This window comes from Ceratotherium simum, chromosome 17 (assembly GCF_057802395.1).
Source record: "Ceratotherium simum simum isolate JZ-2026a chromosome 17, ASM5780239v1, whole genome shotgun sequence".
NCBI classification, from domain to species: domain Eukaryota; kingdom Metazoa; phylum Chordata; class Mammalia; order Perissodactyla; family Rhinocerotidae; genus Ceratotherium; species Ceratotherium simum.
Genome location: NC_141916.1, coordinates 6,209,967 through 6,234,070, shown reverse-complemented (window position 1 = coordinate 6,234,070; position 24,104 = coordinate 6,209,967). Strand labels below are relative to the sequence as shown.

The following is a 24,104-nucleotide window of genomic DNA, read 5'->3' as shown; positions in this document are numbered from 1 at the left end:
TTGTTCACTACTGTATCTCTAGCACCTGGAATAGTAGTGCCTGATGCGTGGTTGTTGCTCAATAAATATTTGTGGGGTGAATGTCTAGGACCACAAGTGCAGCACAGAAGCTATCTAAGCAAGTTGCCTTGGCAAAGACTCTGATTACAAGAAGAAAATTTTAGATTAAATTTTATCATCACCTCCTCTCATTACCTCCGCAAAGAGGCAATGAGATGAAGCTTTATTTTTCAACCATGGGAAGTTGGGGAATTTAAGCCAACTAGCCTGCTGATCTAGAAGAAAAGAGATGGACAAAATGATGGCTTGCCTGGGACCAAGCGCAGGTCCTCGAAGCCCAGTAGCTGTGCAAGAACCCAATACTGCAAACTACAGTGAGTCTGAGGATGTGGGCGGAATTCCCGGCTTTAATTACAAACTACCAGGTATACAGGAGTTCACCACTGCTTACAGCACACATCTGTAAGACATATAGATCACCCCTAGCCAGCAAGACCCAGGAACAAAGGCGTATCTGACTACAGTCGTCTTCCAGCTCTCCTAAATTGAAGTTTCCAAATTTAAGTAGCTGACACCACTAGTAACCTTCTGAAAGGAATCAGTTCGTCTGGGGTCTACGACAGAGGCTGGCAAACTACCACCTGCGGGACCAATTGGCCTGCCGCCTGTTATTATTTATTTTTTAACAGATTTATTAAGATATAATTCACATACCATACAATTACTCTTTTAAAGTGTACAGTTCAATGGTTTTTAGTATATTTACTGAGTTATGCTACCATCACCACAATCAATTTTATAATATTTTCATCATACCCCAAAAAAACCCCACACCTGTGAGCAGTCACTCCCCGGTCCCCATAACCAACCCAGCCCTGGGCTAGGTAACCATTAATCTACTTTCTGTCTCTATAGATTTGCCTTCTCTGGACATTCCATATAAATGGAATCATACCATTTGTCGTCTTTCGTGACTGGCTTCTTGCACTTAGCTTGTTTTGAGGATTCATCCATGTTGTAGCACATCAATATTTCATTCCTTTTTATTGCGAAATAATCCATTGTATGCATGTTTCCACATTTTGGTTATTATGAATAATGCTGCCGTGAACATCCGTGTACAATATTTTGTGTGGACATATGTTTTCATTTCTCTTGGGTATATACCTAAGAGTGGATTTGCTGGATCATATGGTAACCCTGTGTTTAACCATTTGAGGAACTGCCAAACTGTTTTCCAAGGCTTCTGTTACATTTTACATTCCCACCAACAGTATGTGAGGGTTCTAGTTTCTCCATATTCTTGCCAACACTTGTTATTATCTGTCTTTTTGATCATAGCCATCTAGGAGGTGAGCAAGGGTATCTCGTTGTGGCTTTGTTTTGCATTTCTCTAAGCTGCAGACTGTTTTTATACAGCCTGAAAACTAAGAATGGGTTTTACATTTTTAAATTGTTGAAAAAAATCAAAAGAAAAATACTTCATGATACATGCAAATTATCTGAAATTTAAATTTGTGTCTAAATAAAATTTTATTAGAATGAAGCCACACTCATTCCTTATGTATTGTCTGTGGCTGCTTTTCTCACTACAAGAGTTGAATAGTTGCAAGAGAGACTGTATGGCCTGCAAAGCCTGAAATATTTACTCTCTGGCCATTTACAGACAAGGTTTAACACCCTGATCTACAATATGGTTGGATGAGACGACAAAGGATCTGGGGTAGGAAGAAGGAAATGTGACTGCCCAGTGGAAATGGATTTATTTGGAATAAAAATGGAATGCAAGCAGAGAGGGAAGAAATCAGGACGCTATGGAGCTTAGGCGGACCACCCTATTTTTACCTGAACCGTTGTTTTAAGATCCTTTCAAATCTGGGCTCTCCCCATCCTGCAAATTTCTCTCGGAGTTCTATTCCTGATCTGCTGCTCTGATTATACATTGTTCATCAGAAACCTCCGGGGGTTCCCCACCCCTTGCAGCCCTCTTAGTCAGGACCACTTAGCCAGCATCCTGCATGATTAGACCTCATCCTAATTTTCCAGCCTTATTTTCTGGCACTTGCCTTCAAAAGAACCAGACACTGGCCTGAATATCAGGATTCTATGCTTTTGCTCATTCTCTTCTACTTGGAATGCTTTTCTCTTCTCCAAATCCTAGGCACAGTTTATTATGGTTATTGTGAAATATTTCCAACATGCAGAGAAGTAAAGAGAATAATATAGGAATATCTGTGCACTCACCACCAAATTTTGTCAACTCTTATCATTTTGCCATGTTCTTTAGTTTTAAAAAAAAAATTACAGACTTAGATATTTTTAAAACCTCCTCAAATACCAAATCTTCTAAGTAGACCTCTTTGATGCACCCGATCAGAATTAAACTCCTCTTCCTGTGATGTCCTGTAACATTTTCTTTGTACCTCTATCATCTGACTTATTCTGCCCTTGTATAATGTTTTCTTTGAGTATTCCTTCTATGGTCATTCCCATAGAATGATAGATTATTTTAGAGAGTCCAAGGAAAAGACATTTCACATTTTTTTTCATTGTATTTATTTAAAAATGTACATAGAAATATGTACACACAAGTATTTAAAAATATATGTCTAGAACATAAAATCATGATTTCCCAGATATTCTTTAGGATATGGCTAAAGTAGATAGAGATATTAGAAAATTATGGAGTAAATAATGATGTTAGAAAAATATTGAGTAAATAAAAATACAGATGATATGGCAAAAATTTTGGAGGTTTACTCAAATAATTTAGCTTAGAAAACTTAGCTTATTAGAACAGGGACCCCATTTTCTTTATTTTTGAATACCCTAAGCATCCGGCTAACTCAGAATAGATGCTTATTGAATTGAATTGATTTCCCTCTGGGACAGCATGGTTCTGGAAAATCATACAGAACCTGCTAAACCTTCTGACAGACCACTTTTAAGACACTTTCCCCACGTTGAGTGCCCCTGGCACATACGCCAGGGACAGATGGCGCTTTTCTCCTCTCCCTTCCCTGTCCATTATGACAAGTTGCCCCAGTTGGGGCTTGATAAATATGAAATAATGCTATTAATAGTCATCTTCTGAAGGAATGGAGACTCGGGTTGCCAGAAGGCTCTCATTAGTGTCACTTAACAGACCACTCTCAGCATGCTTCAGTTGTAGACGCTTTGGTCCACAAGCACACACTTCTCTCAGAACACTGTGTATGTTTTTTAGAGAAATCTTTCTCAGTCTTTTTAAAAATCACGAGTTCATGGCATCTTTTCATTATTGTCAACGCTGAACCATCTGAAGTCACGTTGGCAGCTGAATTTGGTCTTGAAACTCGGTGGTGAGGAATCATTTTGTTGTGTAGCAAACCCTATCCGCAGTGTTAGCCACGTGATGTCATAGGTTACAAAACTACCGTCCCGTCTCCCGGCTTTTCTGAGTGAATGTGACCCTCTCGGAAGTTTCGCTCCTCCTTCTCTAAAATGACCTCGTGCTCTGATATCAGAGGACCCTGATGGTGATGGATCTTTCACTTGATTTCTCAGAGCCTGTGTCTTGAGGTGATGCTTGGGAGTGTGGGGAGTAGGGGCAGCCCCTGAGGCCTCTGAGTCACAGAAGAAGATGAGAATGTGCCTGAAGTTTGGTTTAACCCCCAAAGCTTCACTCATATTGGACTAGATATGCTTCTGAGAGAAGCCTATGAAACTTCTGTACGGCTTTCTCTTCTCTGTTTCCTAACTCCCACTGCTGAGGCACAGGTCATTCGCGGTCTTCAAGACCCCCTCCAGGACTGGCTTATAACCAGGGTGTGTAACCTTATACTTTATCATCCCAATGAGGAGATTTCTGAAAATGAAACAGGATGCTGGGGAAAAAGGCACAAACCACCCAGGGAAACTGATGTGAAGTCACCATACTTAAAACATTTTGATCCGCTTATCCCCTATAGCAGAGCCTCTCAAATTGAGGTCTAGATTTCAACTTGAAAGTCTGTGGGGTTTCTTAGAGACTTTAAAGTTTTTTCATTTCAGTGAGATGCCTGTGATTTAAGAGCCTGTGTGTGCCTTGTTTACATTGATCCATTAGTTTGTTCCTAAGTAGGAGAACTTGCATTGTCCCTGGCCAAAAAGAGAGCAGAAGCAGACTTCACATATGGTGACATGTTCAAGCCACATGAAGGTCAGAGGTCAGCATGGCCTGTAAATGAAGACGTAGCACTGAAAGAGAAAAGTGGAACATGATAGTAGAAGGCTGCTGAGCTCAAGAGCCTATGGTGCAGCATGCTCCCATATTCATTTTGCAGGAGGAGACGGAGTTTAGCAAAACAACATGCATTACATTAATGATATTAATTTGCATTTAATTTTATAAGCAATAAATTATAAATTTATTTTAATTTTAAAATATAAATTTTATTTTAAATTATAAATTTATGTTGATTTTATAAGAGCATAGGAGCTTTCTTACACCTAGATTTATGTTTGTACATATTAAAGAAGCATGACAGCAAAAAATAATTTAATTTTGAAGGTCTGCCGGGATTTTAAAGTTTAAGAATCAATGCTCCTGGTTAGAGCAAAGTTTTGCTTTTCTTTCTTTGTCTTCCTAATCCAACTACGCCCTCTGGTGGTTATAGTTGCTAACAGACGTTAAATACTCCCTTTATAAATGTGTCCCTTCCAAATTCATTTGTAGGTTAGCTGTGCAGGAGGCAGAATAATCTCCTGTAGAAACAATGTTAGAAATAATGACATATCACAGGATACCCCACTGTTGATGCAAAATAACCAACGACCATTCTATAGATAGGAGAAATAAGGTGAGTTTACTTGAGCCAGAGTGAGGATTATAACCTGGAAAAGCCTTAGAAAGCGGTCCGGGGAAGCATGGTTTTCAGTACAGTCTTACATCTTTTTAGAACAAAGAACATACATTAAACACATCCAGGATACATTTTAATCAAAATTTCAAAGAGATATTCAATTGCAAATTAGCAGGTCAAGTGACCGAGATGTCAGGAAAGGGACTAATCCGGGCATCACCAATAGGGCGTAGGAGGGGAAGTGTGCATTCTTACCTTGAGAGAGTGCATTCTTTACTGGTCAAGCAGATGCACAGTGTATGTTTGATAGGCCATAAGTCAGGATTTTTAGTTCAAGCTGAATCGGTTTTGAACCCAAATGGTTACCCCATATACCTCAATATGTGAAAATCTCTTGTCACCACAAAAACCCATGGTGGCCCTGTGTCACTTGATGTTACACCCTCCTTCTCCCTCCTCCACTGTCCTCACCATATCCACAGTCACTGCCCCCACCACCACTGCTCTGTGCCCATCACCACCAAAAGCAGAAAGAGGAGAGAACGGGGTTAGTGCTGGGCCGGCCCCATGGCTTAGCGGTTAAGTGCGCGCGCTCGGCTACTGGTGGCCGGGGTTTGGATCCCGGGTGCGCACCGACGCACCGCTTCTCCGGCCATGCTGAGGCTGCGACCCACATACAGCAACTAGAAGGATGTGCAACTACGACATACAACTAGCTACTGGGGCTTTGGGGAAAAAAAAAAAGGAGGAGGATTGGCAATAGATGTTAGCTCAGAGCTGTCTTCCTCAGCAAAAAGAGGAGAATTAGCATGGATGTTAGTTCAGGGCTGATCTTCCTCACAAAAAAAAAAAAAAAAGAAGGGGGTTAGTGCTTCCGTCAAATCCAGCATCTTTATTTAAGGGGACAACTTCTGCCCAGAAACCCCACACCCCTCCTGGGGCCTTCAAAGGAGTGGACCACCTAGTAGGAAATTTAAAGGTCCTCTTTGCCCCTCTCAGAATCTGGGACAAATATTAATCTTGCTTCCTTTTCTCTTGCCTCACCCACGGTCCCTCTTAGTTCTCCAGGGTCGAAGTCACCTTCCAAGTAGGAGGCAACAAGAAAGGAGAAGGAGATCCTTTGACCCAAGATTTCCCCAAACCCAGCAGCCAGAAGTCTCTCAGATACATAACCAATAAACCTTCAAAGACCTTGTCTCCCCCGAGGTTTGTAACCTTCCCTCACCAGTCCTTTCTAGGTCTGGCTGGAAGAGGGAGGGTTGGGGGAGAAGCAGTCTGTCTAGTTAGTGTCCTTCACACACCACCAGCACTCACGTGCTCAGCTGTCAGCGGCACTGTGATTCCTAGGGCCCCTCCCTGGTAAGGGACGGTGACAACGTGGACTCCGCTGCGTCTAGACAGATAGAAACCGCATTTGACAGGGACTAGAACAACTCTGGAGTACTAGCGAATTCATTTAAAGTGACAAAGGGGAAATTTATATGATTTTAACAATGTAGGAAAAAATAGCTAGAAGAACATATGGACAAGTCAAACACTTAGGCTGATTAGAGTGCCTGATGGTGGTGAATTATTTGGAATTACCCTAACATTGATATAATGTATAATTTTATTTAAAATAAATGAAAATGTTCTTGATTGTTTTGTTCATCTATTGCTACGTAATAAACCACTCCAAAACTTAGAGGCTTAAAACCACCCTTTATTTAAAAAAAAGTCAAGCTCATAGAAACAGAGAGTAGAAAGTAGTTACCAGGGGCTGGGGGGTCGGGGAAACAGGGCGAGGTTGTACCTCTCCAAACCTTCAAGGGTACAAACTTTCAGTTATAAGATGAATAAGGTCTGAGAATCTAATGTATAACATGGTGACTGTAGTTGATAACACTGGATTATAAAATTGAAATCTGCTAAGACAGTAGAACTTAAATGTTCTCCCCCCCCCAAAAAAAAAGAAAAATATGTGAGGTGATGGATGGGTTAACTCGATGGGGGGAAATCCTTTCACAATGTATACGCATATCAAACCATCACATTGTACACTTTAAATATCTTACAATTTTATTTTCAATTATTCCTCAATAAAGCTGAAAAAAAAAACAACCCTTTATTGTATCTCACAATTCTATGGATTGGCTGGGCGGTTCTACAGGTCTCACTTGGGGTGGCTCATGAGTTTGCTATGAGGTGCAACTGGGGCTGGTGCTCCTCTCTGTGGTCTCCATCTACATGTTTCCTTAGTCTGTTCCTTCACTCAACGTAGAGGAGGCACTCTGCGCCAGGCATTATTCCAGGTGTTGGGATATAGTAATGAACAAGACGAACAAGGGCCAGACCCTCATGGAGCCTCCATTCTTAAATTCTCACAGTGCAAAGAATAAGCAAGTGAACAAACACATTCTAAGGTGATATGGGTGGGGAGGCGGCTACTTTGGAGTGATCAACAAAGCCCCCTTGAAGGGACATTGGAAGATCTGGGGGAAAAGCATTTGCTAGTGCAGATTTCCAGGGCTTGAAAGAATTTGGGGATTTGAAGGAAAACCACAAAGGCCACCGTGTTTTGGGAGTAGTGAGTGAGGAGGGGAATGTCTGGGTCAGGTCACAGAGGTGTCAGAGGCCCCACAGTCACAAAGGGCCCTGAGAGCCTGGTGAGGACTGTGGATTCCATCCTGGGTGATAGAACGTTTGAAATCATAAATTATATTGATTTTCTTGTCCAAAAGATCACTCCACTCTCACCTTAGAAAAAGGATTTAGGGGTCCAGGGTGAAGGCAGGGTGACTAAATAGGCTATTGCAGTAGGTGATGGGGGTTTGGACGAGGGAGGTGGCAGTAATTATGGGAAGTCAGAGATTACAGACATATTCTGAAGGATTTCCAAGAAGCACTGCTGATGGATTGCATTTGGAGAATGAAGAGAAAGGAGAAAGCAGAGGTCTCTCAAGTTTCTCTCTCTCTTTTTTTTTTTGAGGAAGATTAGCCCTGAGCTAACATCTGTTGCCAATCTTCCTCTTTTTTGCTGAGGAAGATCGGCCCTGGGCTAACATCTGTGCCCATCCTCCTCTACTTTATATGGGACGCCGCCACAGCATGGCTTGACAAGCGGTGCGTCAGTGCGAGCCCGGGATCCGAACCTGCGAACCTCGGGCTTCCAAAGTGGAGCGTGCAAACTTAACCGATTTGCCACCAGGCTGGCCCCTCAAGTTTCTCTTTTGAGCAGTGGAGTGAAGGAAGTACCGTCCACTGAGGAGGGGAGCTGGTGGAAGAACAGATTTTTATTTTGGAGGAAGGCAAGGAAAGAAATTTAAAATTCCACTTGAACATGTTTAAGTATGTTGTGCCCACTCAGTAATTTGTAATTGAACTATATGATTTAAGGTTTATCCAAATCTGTGCAAAAATAAGCCATGTTATAACAAAGTGCCATACTATCTGGAAAATTAGAATAAATGATATGTATTTAAAGTAAAAGTTCATTAAGCAGGTTAGTGTTTCCGTTAGGATAAAAGCTACCATTTACTGAGGGGTTTTTATTTGTTTGAACCATACCAAATTGCAAATGTTGACAGTTTGAACTTGAAAAGAGCAATGCCATATGGTTTATCCCAGTATATACTAGCCACAGAACTATTTGCTTATATATAAGTGAATGACTATTCATAAAACCCCTTAAGGTAGGCTTTTTATTGTCTTATAATTGGTAAAATGGAAGTTCTGAAAGAGGTTAAATAACCTTAGCCACAAAGTTACACTACCCAGGTTTCTAGCCAAGGAGTCATGCTGCGTTCCCCCAAAATGAGAAAAGCTTCAGACCCAAAAGAGACAGATATACAGACACAAGAGTGCCGGGTCTGACTGGATGGAGAACTGCTGACTGTCTCTCCTGTAGAGAGCCAAATACAAGTGGACCTTACAAGCCACTATTGCATTTTAGAAGTTAATGCAATGAACAAAGAGAAACCAGATAGTGAGTTAACACCATTAAAGCTTGCTCAAAAATTCCCATCGAATTCACTTCTTCAAGAAATTTCCAGCTTCTCTTCCATATTTATCACCGAACCTCTCTCTACTCTGAAAATATATTAAATATAAAACAAGTGATTCTAACCTCAGAGAAAAAAAATATAATGCCACAGGTTGGAGTATATCCCTAATCAACAAGCTTTGATGACTTTTATCAAATGCCTTATAGCACAATTATTATTGCACTCAAGCATTCCTATACACTGTCAAAAGTGGTACTACCAGTAAATGAGATTCAGTATGGAACTACGTAAAACACATTTATCAATTATAGAGACTTCAAGATTTTCCCTCTTTACATAGTTTCTAGATTGTCTAGATTTCAGTAAAATGGAGAAGCTCTCCATTTATTTATTCTAACACTACCTGTGAATCAATTAGGAACTCTGTAAGTGCAGAATGGCTATACTGGTTTGCTCAGTTAGTAATTAGCTGTTTAAGTCAAAGGCTGAAAAAAGTTTCCATGACTAAAAAGCTTTCTGTCCACCCTTGGGAAGAATATTTCCCACATAGCTCTTACATTGATCGTGTCAATTAGAGCCAACAATCCTTCATGGTGATGAGCAATAGAAATAGTCCCTTGTCATTTAAATCACACTCCTGCTAATGGAAAATTGAATTTTCAATTTAATAACCAAATGAATCTGTTCTTCAATGCTATATGGATCAGGGGCTCTCAGTATAGTAGCTAGTCCCCAAATTGGTCCAAAAAAGAAGGGCAGTATTTATTAATCTCTAAGTTCTCAGCCAGCTTTGATATTATTTTAATAATAATAATAATAATAAATACCATGCACTGAATCCTTACTACATGCCACATACCATGCTATGTGCTTTACCAACACCTTTTCATTTAAATCTCCTAACCCTACAGGATAGGTTATATTATCTCTGTTTTAACTGAAGCTTAGAGATGTTAAGTAACTTCCAAGGTCCAAAACTAGTGCAGAGCTAGGATTTAAATTCAACCATTTTGGCCTCAAAACCCATGCTCTCACCCTAGAATCTTGAACCAAGCCTGAAAACTGGCTGTGTGTACCTGCCTTTTTGGTGATTCTTTGTATTCCTAAAAAGCTATATATGTGATTTTCATATTCAAAATTTTTCTACAATTAGATTTCCTGAAAAATAATTATTTTGTGGTTGAGGTCAATATTTAGTCAATGAAATGTGTCTAGTCACTAATAGAGATGGATTATGTAGTGATTTCTTGGTTTTGGCAACAATGCAAAAAACACAGTAGGAAAGAATTGTGGCAGGATAACCCTTCAAAGTATTAATTTCTGCCTCCACCCACATTGTGCAAATGAATAGACAAGCATCATAAGAAAATCAAGATAACAAACATTTAACCATTAGCTTTCAAAAAACCTACTGATTTAGCCCTAAATGGAAAGATTCAGGTACATTCTGACAGAGCTTTTGCTCCCAGAGATTAGATAAAGTCTGCTCTCAGAGTGACGAGAACAGTGGAGAGAAGAGGCAATGTGGACAAGAAGGCACATGGGAGAGAAACCCCAAGCCCTCTCCAGGGCCTGCTCGGCGACTAGCCCAGAGCCAGGGCACTGCCTAGAAGCTGACGCACAGCAGAGTCGATCCTCTCGTCGTCATTCGGTGGGTTCCACCATTCACCAGTGGTCAGCCCACTGTCCATCATTTGTCCAGCTTGAAGTGTTGCTTGCCTTTGTCCAAGAATCTTTTCATATTCTTCTAATTGACCATCTCTTGGGAATAGCCCCTCATCTAACAGCCCAGGACACTCATAAACACCACTTTGCCCCCTTCCTTGCCCCCAGATTGGAGGGTAGGAGCCTTGTAGTCCTTGATGGGTGATAGCGGAGAAGGCCTGGACACTTTGTGGGGTGATGTTGGGGAAGTGTTTTGTCCAAAGAAAGCAGGATTCTTTGGAATTAATGTGAAATCATCCACTGAGCAGGACAGCAGAGGAATGCAGTACCTGTTACACAATGTTAAGAAGTATCTTGTCACAGACAGAGAATGTTAGAGCTGGACGAGAACTTGGAGAACATCTAGTCCCACACTTCCACATAGCAGAGGAGGCCCAGAAAGGAGACTCGACTTGTTCGGGAGTCAAGTAGCTGGTTAATGGGTCAGCCAGAACCAGAAATGAGATGTCCTGAGTGAGTTTAATTCTCTCTCCACTGCACAGCACAGGCAGATCTGGCTTGGGAGCTCTTTCTTTGGAGGTGGATTTTTCTCTGATCCTCCCTCAAGTCATGATAAGTTGAATGGAGGGCCCAGCTCCTAGGTTCTTAGAAGCCCAGATTCGATAGCTCACAGTAATACCAAGGTTAACGTTTTGTTGGATTAAATTAGTTTATTGCCCTAAGATATAGTGAAATCATTTTGTTAAATAGTTGGGAGAGCCACAGCTGCTTACAGACAATTTCTCTTTCACAGAGACTCTATGAGACTGCTCACGTTAGCCACAGGTGCCTGAAACAAGAGTGGCAGAATGCATTTAATTTTGTTGAAGAAAGTCCAAGATTCTTTCCACATGATAAACGAGGAACTGACCTTCCTTATAGCTATGCCCGTGTTCTTCTGCTCATTCTCCCATGAATTCTTACGTCACTAGAATTTTTATAGGTAGAGAAGAGGATGTCATCCTGTTGCTCAGCATTTCTCTAATGATCACTCTCTAATTTATTGCTCTCCATGGGTTTCTGTTCCCTTTATATAGTCTTTGGGTTTCTGTTCCCTTTATATAGTCTTTTATGTCTTTAGAAACTTTTTTTTTCAGAGAAACACTAGTTTTTAGCACCACTTTATGTGTGTCAATGTATTTAAACAGTTTTGTGGCAAATAAAAAACTTTAAAGACTCCTCTTAAGTATTGATGGAACATTCAAATTAAATCTTTGTTTACAGGACACAGGGATAGCCAGACATTAAATAAATCCAAAAATGCTTCTCATAAATAATAAGTTGATTCCTGATTAACATTTTATACTCTTATTAACATTTCACATATTGTTTCTGTTCAACCAATTTCCGAACTTCATGAAAAAGTTGAGTGGTAGGTTGGGTAATAGGGTAACACAATGGGAGCCTCTTTTCCAAGGCTGGCATGTGAATAAAGTACCTGCAAATCATAAAAAGAAACAAAACAGAGAGCTTTAAAAACAAGAATTTTCACACTGGTCACATGAGAATGTCCTCACTCACTGGTATAGGGGTGTTGGGTGGGGGAGTGTAGGCCACAAGACTCAGCCAGCGTTTTCTGCCCTCTGACGTCTCCCGGTTGTGACCTAGGAGCTCGCTGATAGGGGTGGCTTTCGGCTCACTGAAGCACTTTATGTCAGCAAAGGAAGTGAAGTCCATTAATAAAGTAACAGTTATCAACGCGTTAATAAGGAAGCCAGGACTGTCCTCACCACAGTGTGAGCGGAGGCCCTGCTTCCTGTTTTCTCAGGCAATACACAGCAGGGAGGTGAACTGAAAGCACCAAGCTGCGGTGACCACCAGGGCCAGGTCAAGAGAGAAGAGCAGGGTTCATCCTCACGGCCTGAGCAAGAGTACAGGAAAGGCCAGGGGAAGAGACAAAAGGGAGACAACCTTCAGCTATCTGCTTAGATGGCTTAAGAGATTGGTTCTCAACCCTGGGCGCACATTAGAATCACCTGGAGAGCATTTTTAAATGTCAATGCCCAGGCCCCGCCTCAGACAAACCGAGGAGAATTTCCATATGTGAGACCTGGGTGTTAGTATTTATTAATACTCACTTTGGTGATTCTAACGCACGGCAAGTTGAAAATCACTAGTTTACACAAGGACCACAAACCTAAATGCCCACAGGTAACATGGGGGAAAGGGCAGGAGAGGGGACAGTGGTGAACGAAACAGTACCCGATCCACCTAAGAGGGCAGCAGCTGTCGAGCTCAGGCCAGCTACTGTCCTGTAGGACTGTCACACCATCTTGCCAGTTCTGATTTTTCAATGTGCATAACTAATCTTTTAAAAATTGGGTTGTGTGATTCATGCTACAATGTGGACAAACCTTGAAAACATTATGCTGCATGGAAGAAGCCAGACACAACAGGCCATACACTGTAGGATTCCATTTAGATCACATGTTCAGAATAGGCAAATTCACAGACACAGAAAGTAGATTCATTGTGCCAGGGGCTGTGCGGAGGGGAGAATGGGGCATGACTGCTTAATGGGTCCCAGTTTTCTTTGGGGGTGATGAAAACATTCTGCAACGAGAGAGTGGTGATGGTTGCACAACATTGTGAAATGTATCAAAAGCCAATGAATTGCACTCTTTAATTGTTTAAAATGGTGAATTTCATGCTATATGAATTTTACCTCAAAAAAGAAAAGTGAGGAAAAAATTGGGTTGTGTGGATCAACTCAGAGCAGGCCAAACAAAACCATTTTTTATAGGTGCCAGAATGGAACCTATGGTGTAAAACCACACGGAGGAAAACAGGGTCCACAAATTGAGCTGAAATTCTTTTAAAAGCCAACGGAAGGCTGTAACGTATGCCTCCACATCCCTGTATGTCTCCATCCCAACTGGGAGCAAAGCTATGCCTGCCGCACTTTGCTTTTCATCTTAGGTCTGACACAACCTGGGTTTTCTCCTCGATAGGTGCTAATGCAGGGCTGTGCTAAGTGCACTTGGCTCTGCCAGCCTATAAATAGAAGCAGGAACCCCTGAGGTGCAGGACAAGCTGGATGATGAAACCAGTGCTTGCTGCTGCTGTTTCTTACTGTTTTATTACTGAGTAAGAGAGGGGTAAGTGAAACCAAAAAACTAATAACTGCAGTCATTAATTGTTTCTCCTTTAATGGAAAAACATTTTTTTTTTTTTAGTGACTCAGTTGAATTCATAATTTATTATTTCCATAATTTATCATTTCCTTCAGTGGAGTTTGTTACTCACAGCATGTTAAAGTCATGACTATTTCTGTGAGATGCTGGCTGCCATAGAGAATGAGTGAGAAGCAGTTCTTCAAAGAGAGTGTGATGTTTCACTCGTCTTTTCTGGCCTGGGAATATACTTCAAATGGCATTGGTTCTTAGAGCTCCCCCAAATCCTACCCTACCACAGATCAAAGGGAAACATTATTATAAACAAAAATAGAATTTCCCATTGTCACTTAATCTTCTAAATACTGGGCCACGTTGCAGTTTTGCATGAAAATCAGAAATGTGTGGATTTTAGTGCAGATTAGATTCAGACTTTTTCTTACCTGAATTCTTCTCTGTAGTCATTCCTAATATACTCAGCTAAAGTCTTGCTGTACTGCAGGCAGCTTCTGAGGATGTAGAACTGCTGGTACAACAGAAGTGCTTGGCTGGGACTTAGCAGCTGAAGCGAAGCTGAAAGCCCCTTCACCACTTGTTTCACAATAGTGGCCACAAAAGTCATCTAGACAAGGAAAATGCAGTTACATGTAGGCTGCACCTGTTTCATAAGAGCACCTATTTCAGCTAGAGTCTAAACTGTGAATCTAGGCTGAAGTGTTCACCACCTCTTACACCAATGGCCTTGCACTATTTCTCATTGAAGTAGTACTCAGAAAGCACCAGACCATAGACCAACTGGGTTTACCAATTGCCCCCCTACAAGTAGGATCAGAATGAGTTACTGACTGTCAAGGAAGTTTTGGCTCCAAAATGGGAGAACATTGGAAGCAGGAGTGAGAATAGAAGGGGAGCTCAGAAAGGTCTATGGCCTCCTCCAAGAGGGAAGATGGTTTCTCTTCTATTCTACTGTTAAGAACAAATGGCCGATAGACATAAACTGCCTGTGACCTTCAAAGAAGGTTCCCACAAGGCAGTGGTTCTCAAAAGTTAGTATGCATAAGTCACCTAGGCAACTCACTCAACATGCAGAATCCTGGGCCCCACTCCAGATATTTACCATAAACAATTCTGATGGATTTGTTCCCTGGACCACACCTTGAGAACACTAAGTGAGAAAGCAAAGAAAACCAGGCTTGACACATGCAAGTGACATTGATGTCACTGTTAGCTGGGGTTTTCATCAAGAGCACTTCTGCTCTCATTTCTTAGGGGGGAATTAAAATGGAACAAGTAGCAATAATGTGAAGTTATTGGGTTCCTGCTTCTCACACACACACAAAGCTGTCATTCTCAACAGAACCAAATAATAAAAAATAAGAACAATGGATTCCACAAGTCTTTTTTTTTTTTTTTCTGGGGAGTGTTGCGTTTTCAAACTACTGTCCATAAATGTAAGCTACTGTGAAAAACAAAAAGGAATGCTAGCACCCTTTCAAGCTCTAACCAGGAGGCCACTCTGTACACCCATTAAATTAATATCAATAAATGTGTTGCCTTGTTTATTGCTGTTGCTACTGGCCCTTCCTAAGTAAGGCAGATGGTTTGAAGTGTTTTTCCCAATCCAAATCCATTTACACATATTGACTAAATATTGTGTCAGGCAAACATAGGCTGAGGTTAGAGAGTCTGCGGCAATAGAACAAAACATTGCCCATTAGGGATTAAATTTTAAATTTCTTTAGCATCTTGCTCTAACCAAGTAAGAAAATTGGCCAGAGCTGACTGACATGCAGGTGTGTTCAATGATCCCAACAGTTTCCTTGCTTGCAAATGTCTCTCAAATGGTCTATTTCTACCCATACTCTTTAGAATTGGGTTAATATTGAAGCTTTCAACAGTGTTAGTGGTCCTTTTGCCACCCTTCATCCTGACATGCTTTATGGTCACAGACTGGCCTCATACTCAACTCAACTCCTTTGGTGAACCAACCCTAGAGGTTGATAAAGAAATCTTCCTGTTGCTTGGAGTCCTTAGGACCCCAGATGTCACACATCAGTTCAGATGATAGGGTCGGCCACCACCACACAGAAAAAGTAAGTCTTGCATCTTGCCCATATGAGTCTCTGTTGCTATGAATGACCATAATTTTATGACACTCCTTGAAGTGGGCCTGAGACTGGTTAGGGTCTGTGTGCTGCTGAAGGAGCCAAGTTCATGGGCTCAATCTCTGTATAAGGCAGTTGGCTGTACTACTGATAAGTGTACCCTTGGGCCCCAGCCAGGGTTTTGTAAAAATGTGTCACAGGGATCTGGCAAGAGAATCTAGATTCCCTAGGACAGAGTCAACATCACTCTAGAAAAACAGCTCAAAGCAGGGAACCACTGATGCCAACAGAGGCATGTTTAGACATGGAAAGAGGACATATCACCTCATGTCAGATCCTCCATTAGCTATGAAAATTTAGTTTGGATTACCACCCTTTGAACAGATTACCAATTAAATGTATGTTGATTCAATGTATGAATACATGAATGAATAAAGGGAGACTAAGTTTGGGGAGATGAGAAGAGATTAAGGGAGGAGGCCTATATTAGAAGTAATTCAACAGATATTTTACTAAACATCTGCTATGTGTCTAGCACAACAGACATCTGCTACCCTCATGGCACTTGGAGTCTGTTGGGGGAGAAAGACATCATATCAGTCGTGACAGACGAGCTTATGCTGTGGTAACAAATCTCACAAAATATCAGTGCTTCGCTTAAAACAACAAAGGTTTACTACTTGCTCACACTGCATGTACCTCATGGGTTGGTAGGGGGTTCTGATCACTGTAGTCACTCAGGACCGTATGGAATGTTGCCAGTCACATGCCAGAAGGAAAAGAGAATGCAGGGAAGCACACACTGGCTCCTGAACCTTCTGGCAAGAAGTGACACAGACAACTTCTGCTCACATGCCATTGGCCAAAGCGAGAATAGAGACCCACTGAATTTCAAGTGGGAAGGGAAGTATAGTCCTACCACGTGCCTGGAAGGAGAGAGAGCAGAATATGTGTGGGCACCAACAGCTACCACAGGAAAGGACCAAACAACAACACAAACAAATGTAAACTGCAACAGTGACAAGTCCTACGAAGGAACGGAAGACGCCACACTATGATGACGTGTGCCTAAAATGGGGGATCTGACCTGATCAGAGGAAGGGGCACTGAGGCCAGAAGGATGAGTAGGAGTTAACTAGGTGGAAAAGGGAGGGAAAAGCATCACAGACAGAGGGAATGGTGAAGGTCCTGTGTTGGAGGTGGGGGTGTTGGGGGTGGGCAGTAAGAGACCCACATAGCTGGGAGAGGGAGGGACTAGAGGAAGCTGTAGGGCTATAACATGCACAGCCTTGTAGGCCATATTAAGGAGTTTAGTCTTTTTTTTTTGTGAGGAAGATCAGCCCTGAGCTAACATCAAGGCCAATCCTCCCCTCTTTGCTGAGGAAGACCGGCTCTGAGCTAACATCTATCGCCAATCCTCCTCCTTTTTTTCCCTTTTTCTCCCCAAAACCCCAGTAGATAGTTGTATGTCATAGTTGCACATCCTTCTAGTTGCTGTATGTGGGACGCGGCCTCAGCATGGCCGGACAAGTGGTGCGTCAGTGAGCGCCCGGAATCCGAACCCGGGCCGCCAGTAGCGGAGTGTGTGCACTTAACTGCTAAGCCACGGGGCCGGCCCAGGAGTTTAGTCTTTATTCATAGGTCTTTATTTATTATGAGAGATTTAAAGCAAGCGATGACATAATCAGATTTTTATTTTGAATAGATCTCTCTGACCGTAGTCTGGTGGGAAGACAGGGACAGACCATGTAGATGCAATTGTGGTGTCAAGGAGAGAGATGGTGACCTATGGACCACGATGGTGGCTGCCAGGTCAGAATGTCCAGATGATCCTAAGTGTCATGTTCATGCTTGCCAACTCAAACTGACTGTTTAAGATAAATGGTCATTTTTTCACTTAATTTTCACTTTTAATATTCTGTTTCCTACGTGTATCTTAGGGTTTTTCATGAAATAAAGATTACATTTGAGATGTCATTTCAGTGCCTTAAACATTCAGGCCCCAAACATAAAAACATTTTATTTTAATTAAATAATAAAATCATCAAATTTACATTTTGCCTCTGTTTTATAAACTTGGCTACTTCTAGAGAAAATTTGTGTTTTATTAATTAAGCACAGAGTGTCTGTTTCATTAGCCTTGAATGGCGGTTTTGTTTTTGCTTCTAGGTACTTACTATGGGAGGAAGACTTTGCAGAAAGGACATCATCCAGCTCATAGCAAACCTCGTTGATCCCAATCCAAGACTTCCCTAAGAAACTCAAGGAAATTAACAAGTTATATTCATGAAGGTCGAGTTGTACCTAAAAGGATATTCATTCTCAAATATATTTTATCTGAATTAATCAAATTTTTAAAATCAGTATTTAGGAAAATAAGCTAGATGAGCACTTAAGAGCAAATGTAGTTTCATTTAAGTCAACCAATTTTGGACACCATCTCTAATACAAGCATTTTTTTAAAACGTATATTATTCATCATATACTATATAATCATATACTATACATATATCATATAGTAGGCATATGATATATATAATAATCACACAATATATGTATAATAAAATATATATTGTACCTGCTGAAAGACAAGAAGTATCTCATATAAAAGTGCTGTAGCTGTATCCGTATATTCCAGGATAAGCTTCTGTAACTAGAATTTTAAATAATAATCAATGCAATATTGTTGGCAGAGCCAGAAAATGGTAATTTCTCCTGGGGTCCCTTTAGGTACTTAGAATTTTTGATTAACTGAAAATATAATTAGTGTGGTCAGTTTTCCTCTTCCATTTGGTTTAGTCAGGCTCAACAAAAGTTGCTCTCATAAAAGGACTACACATTTAATAATAGCTAAGAGAGTGGGTCAGGGAAAGAAGATACAATGACCCACAGAATACTAACACAAAAACACTGCACACTTGATTTGCAAAATCATTCAGATCAACAACCCTACTTCCTTTCAAGAATGTAGAAATTTGCTCCCCAGAATTAAGGTGGGAGAGCCTCTGGAAAATTTAGGCTTATGCCCAACTTGAACTATAACTCCTTCTGTGGTATGGGTAAATATAGAGCTTAGCGACATTTTTTTGCTCTCAAGAACTCCAAACAGTTGGTGAGGCTGTCTTCTAGCCCATAGGCTACTTGGTGCATGAGAACTGGGTCTGTGGGCATGATACAGGCCAATACGTTTTCCCTGACAGTAATCTTTGCAAGGAAGAGCTCTAGTTTGAAATCTCCCACTCTATTAGACTGTGGAATAAAATTTATATGATCTGCTCATGGCCACACTAATAGCCCAGGTGCAAAAGATCAGCAAATCCAAAAACAGGAAATTCAGACCTATCATTTCTGCCCACTAGATATTTTCATATGAAATACCATGGGCAAATCAAATCAACTAATCCAAAACCAAGCTCGTTATTTCCCCTTTGAACCTACCCTTCTTGCTGTAATTCTTATCTGACACCCAGGCCAGAATCTAAAAGTCATCTAATCTTCACACTTTTATTTTCACATCAAGCTATCAACTCAATTTCCTAAAAGTTTCTGGAAGCTATCCTCTTTACAACTACCATCATTTTTCTTTTCTTTATGTATTTATTCAACAAATACGCATCAGACACTGTACTGGGTGTTGGGGATATAATGGAGAGCAACAGAGCCACAATCCCTGCCCTGGGAACAGGCATCAATCTAATAACCAAATAAATAAATGCCTAGTTGCAAACTGAGACAAAGCCTTGAAAGAAAAGAACAGGAAGTTAGGAGGGCTCTAAAAAGAAAGCTTAGTCTCGCTGGGGGTCAAGGAAGGCTTCCTTCTGGCCCATATCATCCCTCACCTGGACCATTGCATTAGCTGCTTAACAGCTCTGCCTGTCTGAGTCTTGCTTCCATCTGCTCTTTTTTCTTCTTCTTTTTCCCAGTAACTTTATTGAGATAATAATGGTTTATAACATTGTGAAAATTCGGGTGTACATTATTGTTTATCATTTTTAATCCCTAATCCACTCACTCCACTATTGAAAGTGGTATTGTTGATGCTCCATATACAGTCTATAATCATATATTCATGTTATATTTGATTAACATCTGTCTCTCCAACCAGACTATAAACTAACAAGGGCAAAGATTGTGTCTATTTTGCATCTTGTTTGGACCCCACTGCCTAGCACACTGTTTAGCTCATAATAGATTCTCAATAAATATTTATGGAGAGAATGAGTGAATTTGAGTTTTCTAAAACATAACTCTGATTATATGTTTAAGAACTATCAAATCATGTCCTATCCTCTTTTAAAAAAAATTCTGTGTTGGCCATTTAAAATAAATTAATAATAAGCTGATTTATTTTCTCAGAGTAAGTGCTTTCTAGGCAATTTGATATTTCTAATGCATTAGTAAAACCATAGAAAAACAAGTAACTCTCACTGAGTTTGCATAGGTAAGAAGATGGTAAACAAGGCAGGAGAGTTAACCCTGAAATCTCTTAAGACGGTGCTTTTTTACCCATTAGACCCTAATGTGGAATTACATATACAGAAATATTTGTACAGAGACAGATTTATCTAATATACACAGAATACTAATTATTTTCCTTAGTATAAAACATATAAAATGGATACATTAATAGTGACAAAATAGCTATCTAAGTTTTGAGGTTAATGACAAAATATTTAGTCCTTGATTTAATTATATTTCTATATTCCACACTGTCATGGTCCACATTAGGAGACAAGAAGCCAGGGCCCCTATATATTCTGTCTAGTCTACTCCAAATTCTTATCTCACCTCAGCATCAAGAGACATCTCAACTAAAGTTGAGTCAGCCACCAACTGGACGTCAAACACAGGACAAGATTTTGGAATCTGAGGCTCGCTAATTAAAATTACCAAGAGATTAAATAGCGTTCCCCTGAAAAAGTAAATAAAAGGCAATTAATGAGTCAAGTTTGAAAAGAAAAGCAGTGAAGCCAAGTTTGCAGACACCGAATAGAATTATACCTAAAAGTACTAAGCATTGCAGACCATTCTTGACTGAACTTTCGGATCCTTGGACATGCAAACAAATGTCTAGTGATAAGACATTTAAATGAAAATATAATTTCTTGGTCTTTTGGCTCAGAGCAAGTACAGTTCTGGAAGTTCACATAGCTTGGAAAAGAATCTGGATTTAAGGGAAATCTGGGTGATTTCAATTATAGAAATATTTTCCAAAGGGCTTTTTATGGATTACTAATTCCAGGAAACATTATAGTCAAAATAGATTCTGTGGCCAAAGGAGGTATGGGAAATAACTGGTTAAACCAAGTTCACTGGATATCTTTGCTATAGGACTTCTCAGAGGCTTCAACACGCTAATGTGCCCTGTGTGACTCCAGGACAAAGAAGCGGTATGAAGCATTCCTTAAAATGCTCATTTGATCACAAGTTCTTTGACTCTAGAACCCTTTTTTAACAAAGCATTTCAGAGGTTTACTATTCCACTGAAGACCACTAGCTACTAGTTAATAAAACTAGTATTATACTTCAGGTCTCCTGCTTTCAAATGCAGTGTACTGTCCACTGACATACACTAATAACGCACTTAAGGGTTACTACGTTTGAATAATGTACCATATTATTTGAAAATAAAAAGGCAAAAAAACAATCACAATTCAAATTGAGTATGCTGAGGAGCTGGGTTAGTAACACCATCTTCATATTTATAGTACGCCATATTCACACATGGTTGAAAAGGAGCTGGAGGCAGACCACTAGGAAAATGAGTTGCCTAATTGAAGACAATATCAGAGTAGCTTTGAAGGGTAGGAGTATTAAAAGTACTTACAGATAGGACTGTACAAAAATTCTCTATGACCATAAGCATCCCTTTCATAACGGAATAAAGGAGACCATGAACAATCCTTGTTTAGTAACATTTGAGGCTTCCTAATCTTTTTACAATCATTTAAATCATTACCATGATTAGAAGTTCATGATTAAGTAAAATTCTAATAAAAATACAGTTTCCCTCCATTTTCCAACTCAAAAAGCAAGTGTAGTTCTCATATCTGCAAAAGAAGAATCATGTCAGCACATTTCTCAAAAGAGGAGGCTACATCCTACAGGATATTTGCTACTGTTTTACTCAGGCTGTTTTAAAATGGCCAATCTTACTTTTAGAAGACCCTTCCAAAATCAACAGAACACTCCATTTAGAAGCTTTTCCTGGGCTGGCCCCATGGCTTAGCGGTTAAGTGCGCGCGCTCCGCTACTGGCGGCCCGGGTTCGGATCCCGCACCAGTCGGGTGCGCACCGTCGGCGCCCACCGACGCACCGCTTCTCCGGCCATGCTGAGGCCGCATCCCACATACAGCAACTAGAAGGATGTGCAACTATGACATAGAACTTTCTACTGGGGCTTTGGGGAAAAAAAAGGAGGAGGATTGGCAATAGATGCTAGCTCAGAGCTGGTCTTCCCCAGCAAAAAGAGGAGGATTAGCATGGATGTTAGCTCAGGGCTGATCTTCCTCACAAAAAAAAAAAAAAAAAAGCTTTTCCTGATATTAACTTTGAGTTGACATGCCATTCACTGTTATATTTAATTACAGTGCTTTATTTTCAGCAACAGCTTCTTTTCAAAGTATCATACATTCTAGGCTAAGGGAAGGAACTCAAATTCTGGGTCACTCGCTGTGATAATATATGAATTCAACCATAACAATAACTGAAATATGAAAGGATTATGGCACATTTCAAGAAGAATACAATGAAGTGGGCTGAACTAATAAAATCTCCACTTCTGAAAAAAAATAAAGAGGAAAGTGCTGAAATTAATAAATGCTTTTTTATTTGCTTAAAAGGAATTTAATTTGAAATCTACCCCTTCTGCCAACTCAATTTAAAATCCACAAGGCCAATAAGAGATAAAAGAAATTTTAATCTAAATAGTAGTTTCATCCTGAAAATAGACTTATTATAGGATTGACATTACAGTCTTAATTTTATTTATTTATTTATTTTCCCCCCAAAGCCCCAGTAGATAGTTGTATGTCATAGCTGCACATCCTTCTAGTTGCTGTATGTGGGACACAGCCTCAGCATGGCTGGAGAAGCGGTGAGTCGGTGCGCACCCAGGATCCGAACCCGGGCCGCCAGCAGCAGAGCGCACGCACTTAACTGCTAAGCCACGGGGCCAGCCCCGACATCACAGCCTTAAAAATGGTGCCAACAGTTTGATACTTTCATTTAGATTGTTATTATTTCCAATGTAAGAATTCTTAATGTATTACAATATCTTAAAATACAGACTTTGAAGGGCAAACTCATAGTCTCAAAGTTAATCTATGTTATTGTGATAGGCAGAATTCTAATATGGCTTCCAAGATTTCTGCCCCCTGGTATATACATCCTATATAATCCTTTCCCCTTGGGTATGGGCAGGACCTGTGAATATGTTAGGCTCTCACTCTTGTGATTATGTTATGTTAGATGAGAAAGGTGAAGGGATTTTGCAGATGTAATTAAGGTCCCTAATTAGTTGACTTATGAGTTAATTAAAGGGAGATTATCCTGGGTGGGCCTGATCTAATCTGAGAGTTGAGGCCTTCCCTGAGCTCAGAGAGATTCTCCTACCAAGAAACAAGCTGTCGTCAGTTTTACAAAACTAATTTTGCCACCACCCACCCAAATGAGCTTGGAAGAGGGCCCAAGCCTCAATGTGACTGCAGCCCCAGCTGACACCTTGATTGCAGCCATGTGAGACCCTGACCAGAGGATTCCTCTAAACTGTGCTCAGATTTTCTGATGCACAGAAACTGTGAGATAATAAATGTACGTTGTTTTAAGCCACTAAGTTGGTGGTAATTTGTCACATGGCAATAGAAGACTAACACAGTTATATTATACCTTTTCTGTGCTGGTTAACGCTATGGTAACATGATTTGACTCTATGCATGTGAAAATTGACTGAAAAGTTAGTATTACAACCAGACTCTACTATAGCAATATAATATATCTATTGAAAGACACGGAAAGAATTAGTCATATCAGGAAAGAGGGGTGATAGGTGATATAGTAGGGCTGATGTGGTCAAACCAAGTTAAGATGGAACAATTTAAAACACAACACTTTACAACAGAGATTAGTAAGTGATTTTTTCCAACTTGGATAGAGAAAGGTAGGGACCAAAAGGTGGATAAAAAGGGTAACATGATTTAACAATAATTTCAGGGCCGGCCCCGTGCCTTAGTGGTTAAGTGCGCGCGCTCCGCTGCTGGCAGCCCGGGTTTGGATCCCGGGCACGCACCGACGCACCGCTTCTCCGGCCATGCTGAGGCCATGTCCCACATACAGCAGCTAGAAGGATGTGCAGCTATGACATACAACTATCTACTG

General features: G+C 40.6%; 1 protein-coding gene across 3 annotated transcripts in view; it reads right to left on the bottom strand.

The window, feature by feature from the left end:
• Positions 1-10,093: 10,093 nt before the first annotated feature.
• The window catches only part of C17H12orf56 (chromosome 17 C12orf56 homolog), a 96,186-nt gene continuing 82,175 nt past the window's right edge, over positions 10,094-24,104 (bottom strand). The window contains exons 9-14 of one of the 3 annotated variants that reach the window (XR_015554914.1): positions 20,517-20,640; positions 18,307-18,381; positions 17,906-17,980; positions 14,067-14,245; positions 12,865-13,063; positions 11,887-11,948 (exon numbers count right to left, since the gene is read on the bottom strand). Coding sequence is in view for 2 of the 3 variants with exons in the window: in XM_014786760.2 (XP_014642246.2) it covers positions 11,822-11,948; positions 14,067-14,245; positions 17,906-17,980; positions 18,307-18,381; positions 20,517-20,640 (580 nt within the window). In the remaining variant the exon portion in view is untranslated. Of the gene's footprint in view, positions 11,949-12,552; positions 13,064-14,066; positions 14,246-17,905; positions 17,981-18,306; positions 18,382-20,516; positions 20,641-24,104 lie in introns of those variants that run through there. The other 2 variants (XM_014786760.2, XM_087442084.1) reach the window with 2 other exon arrangements.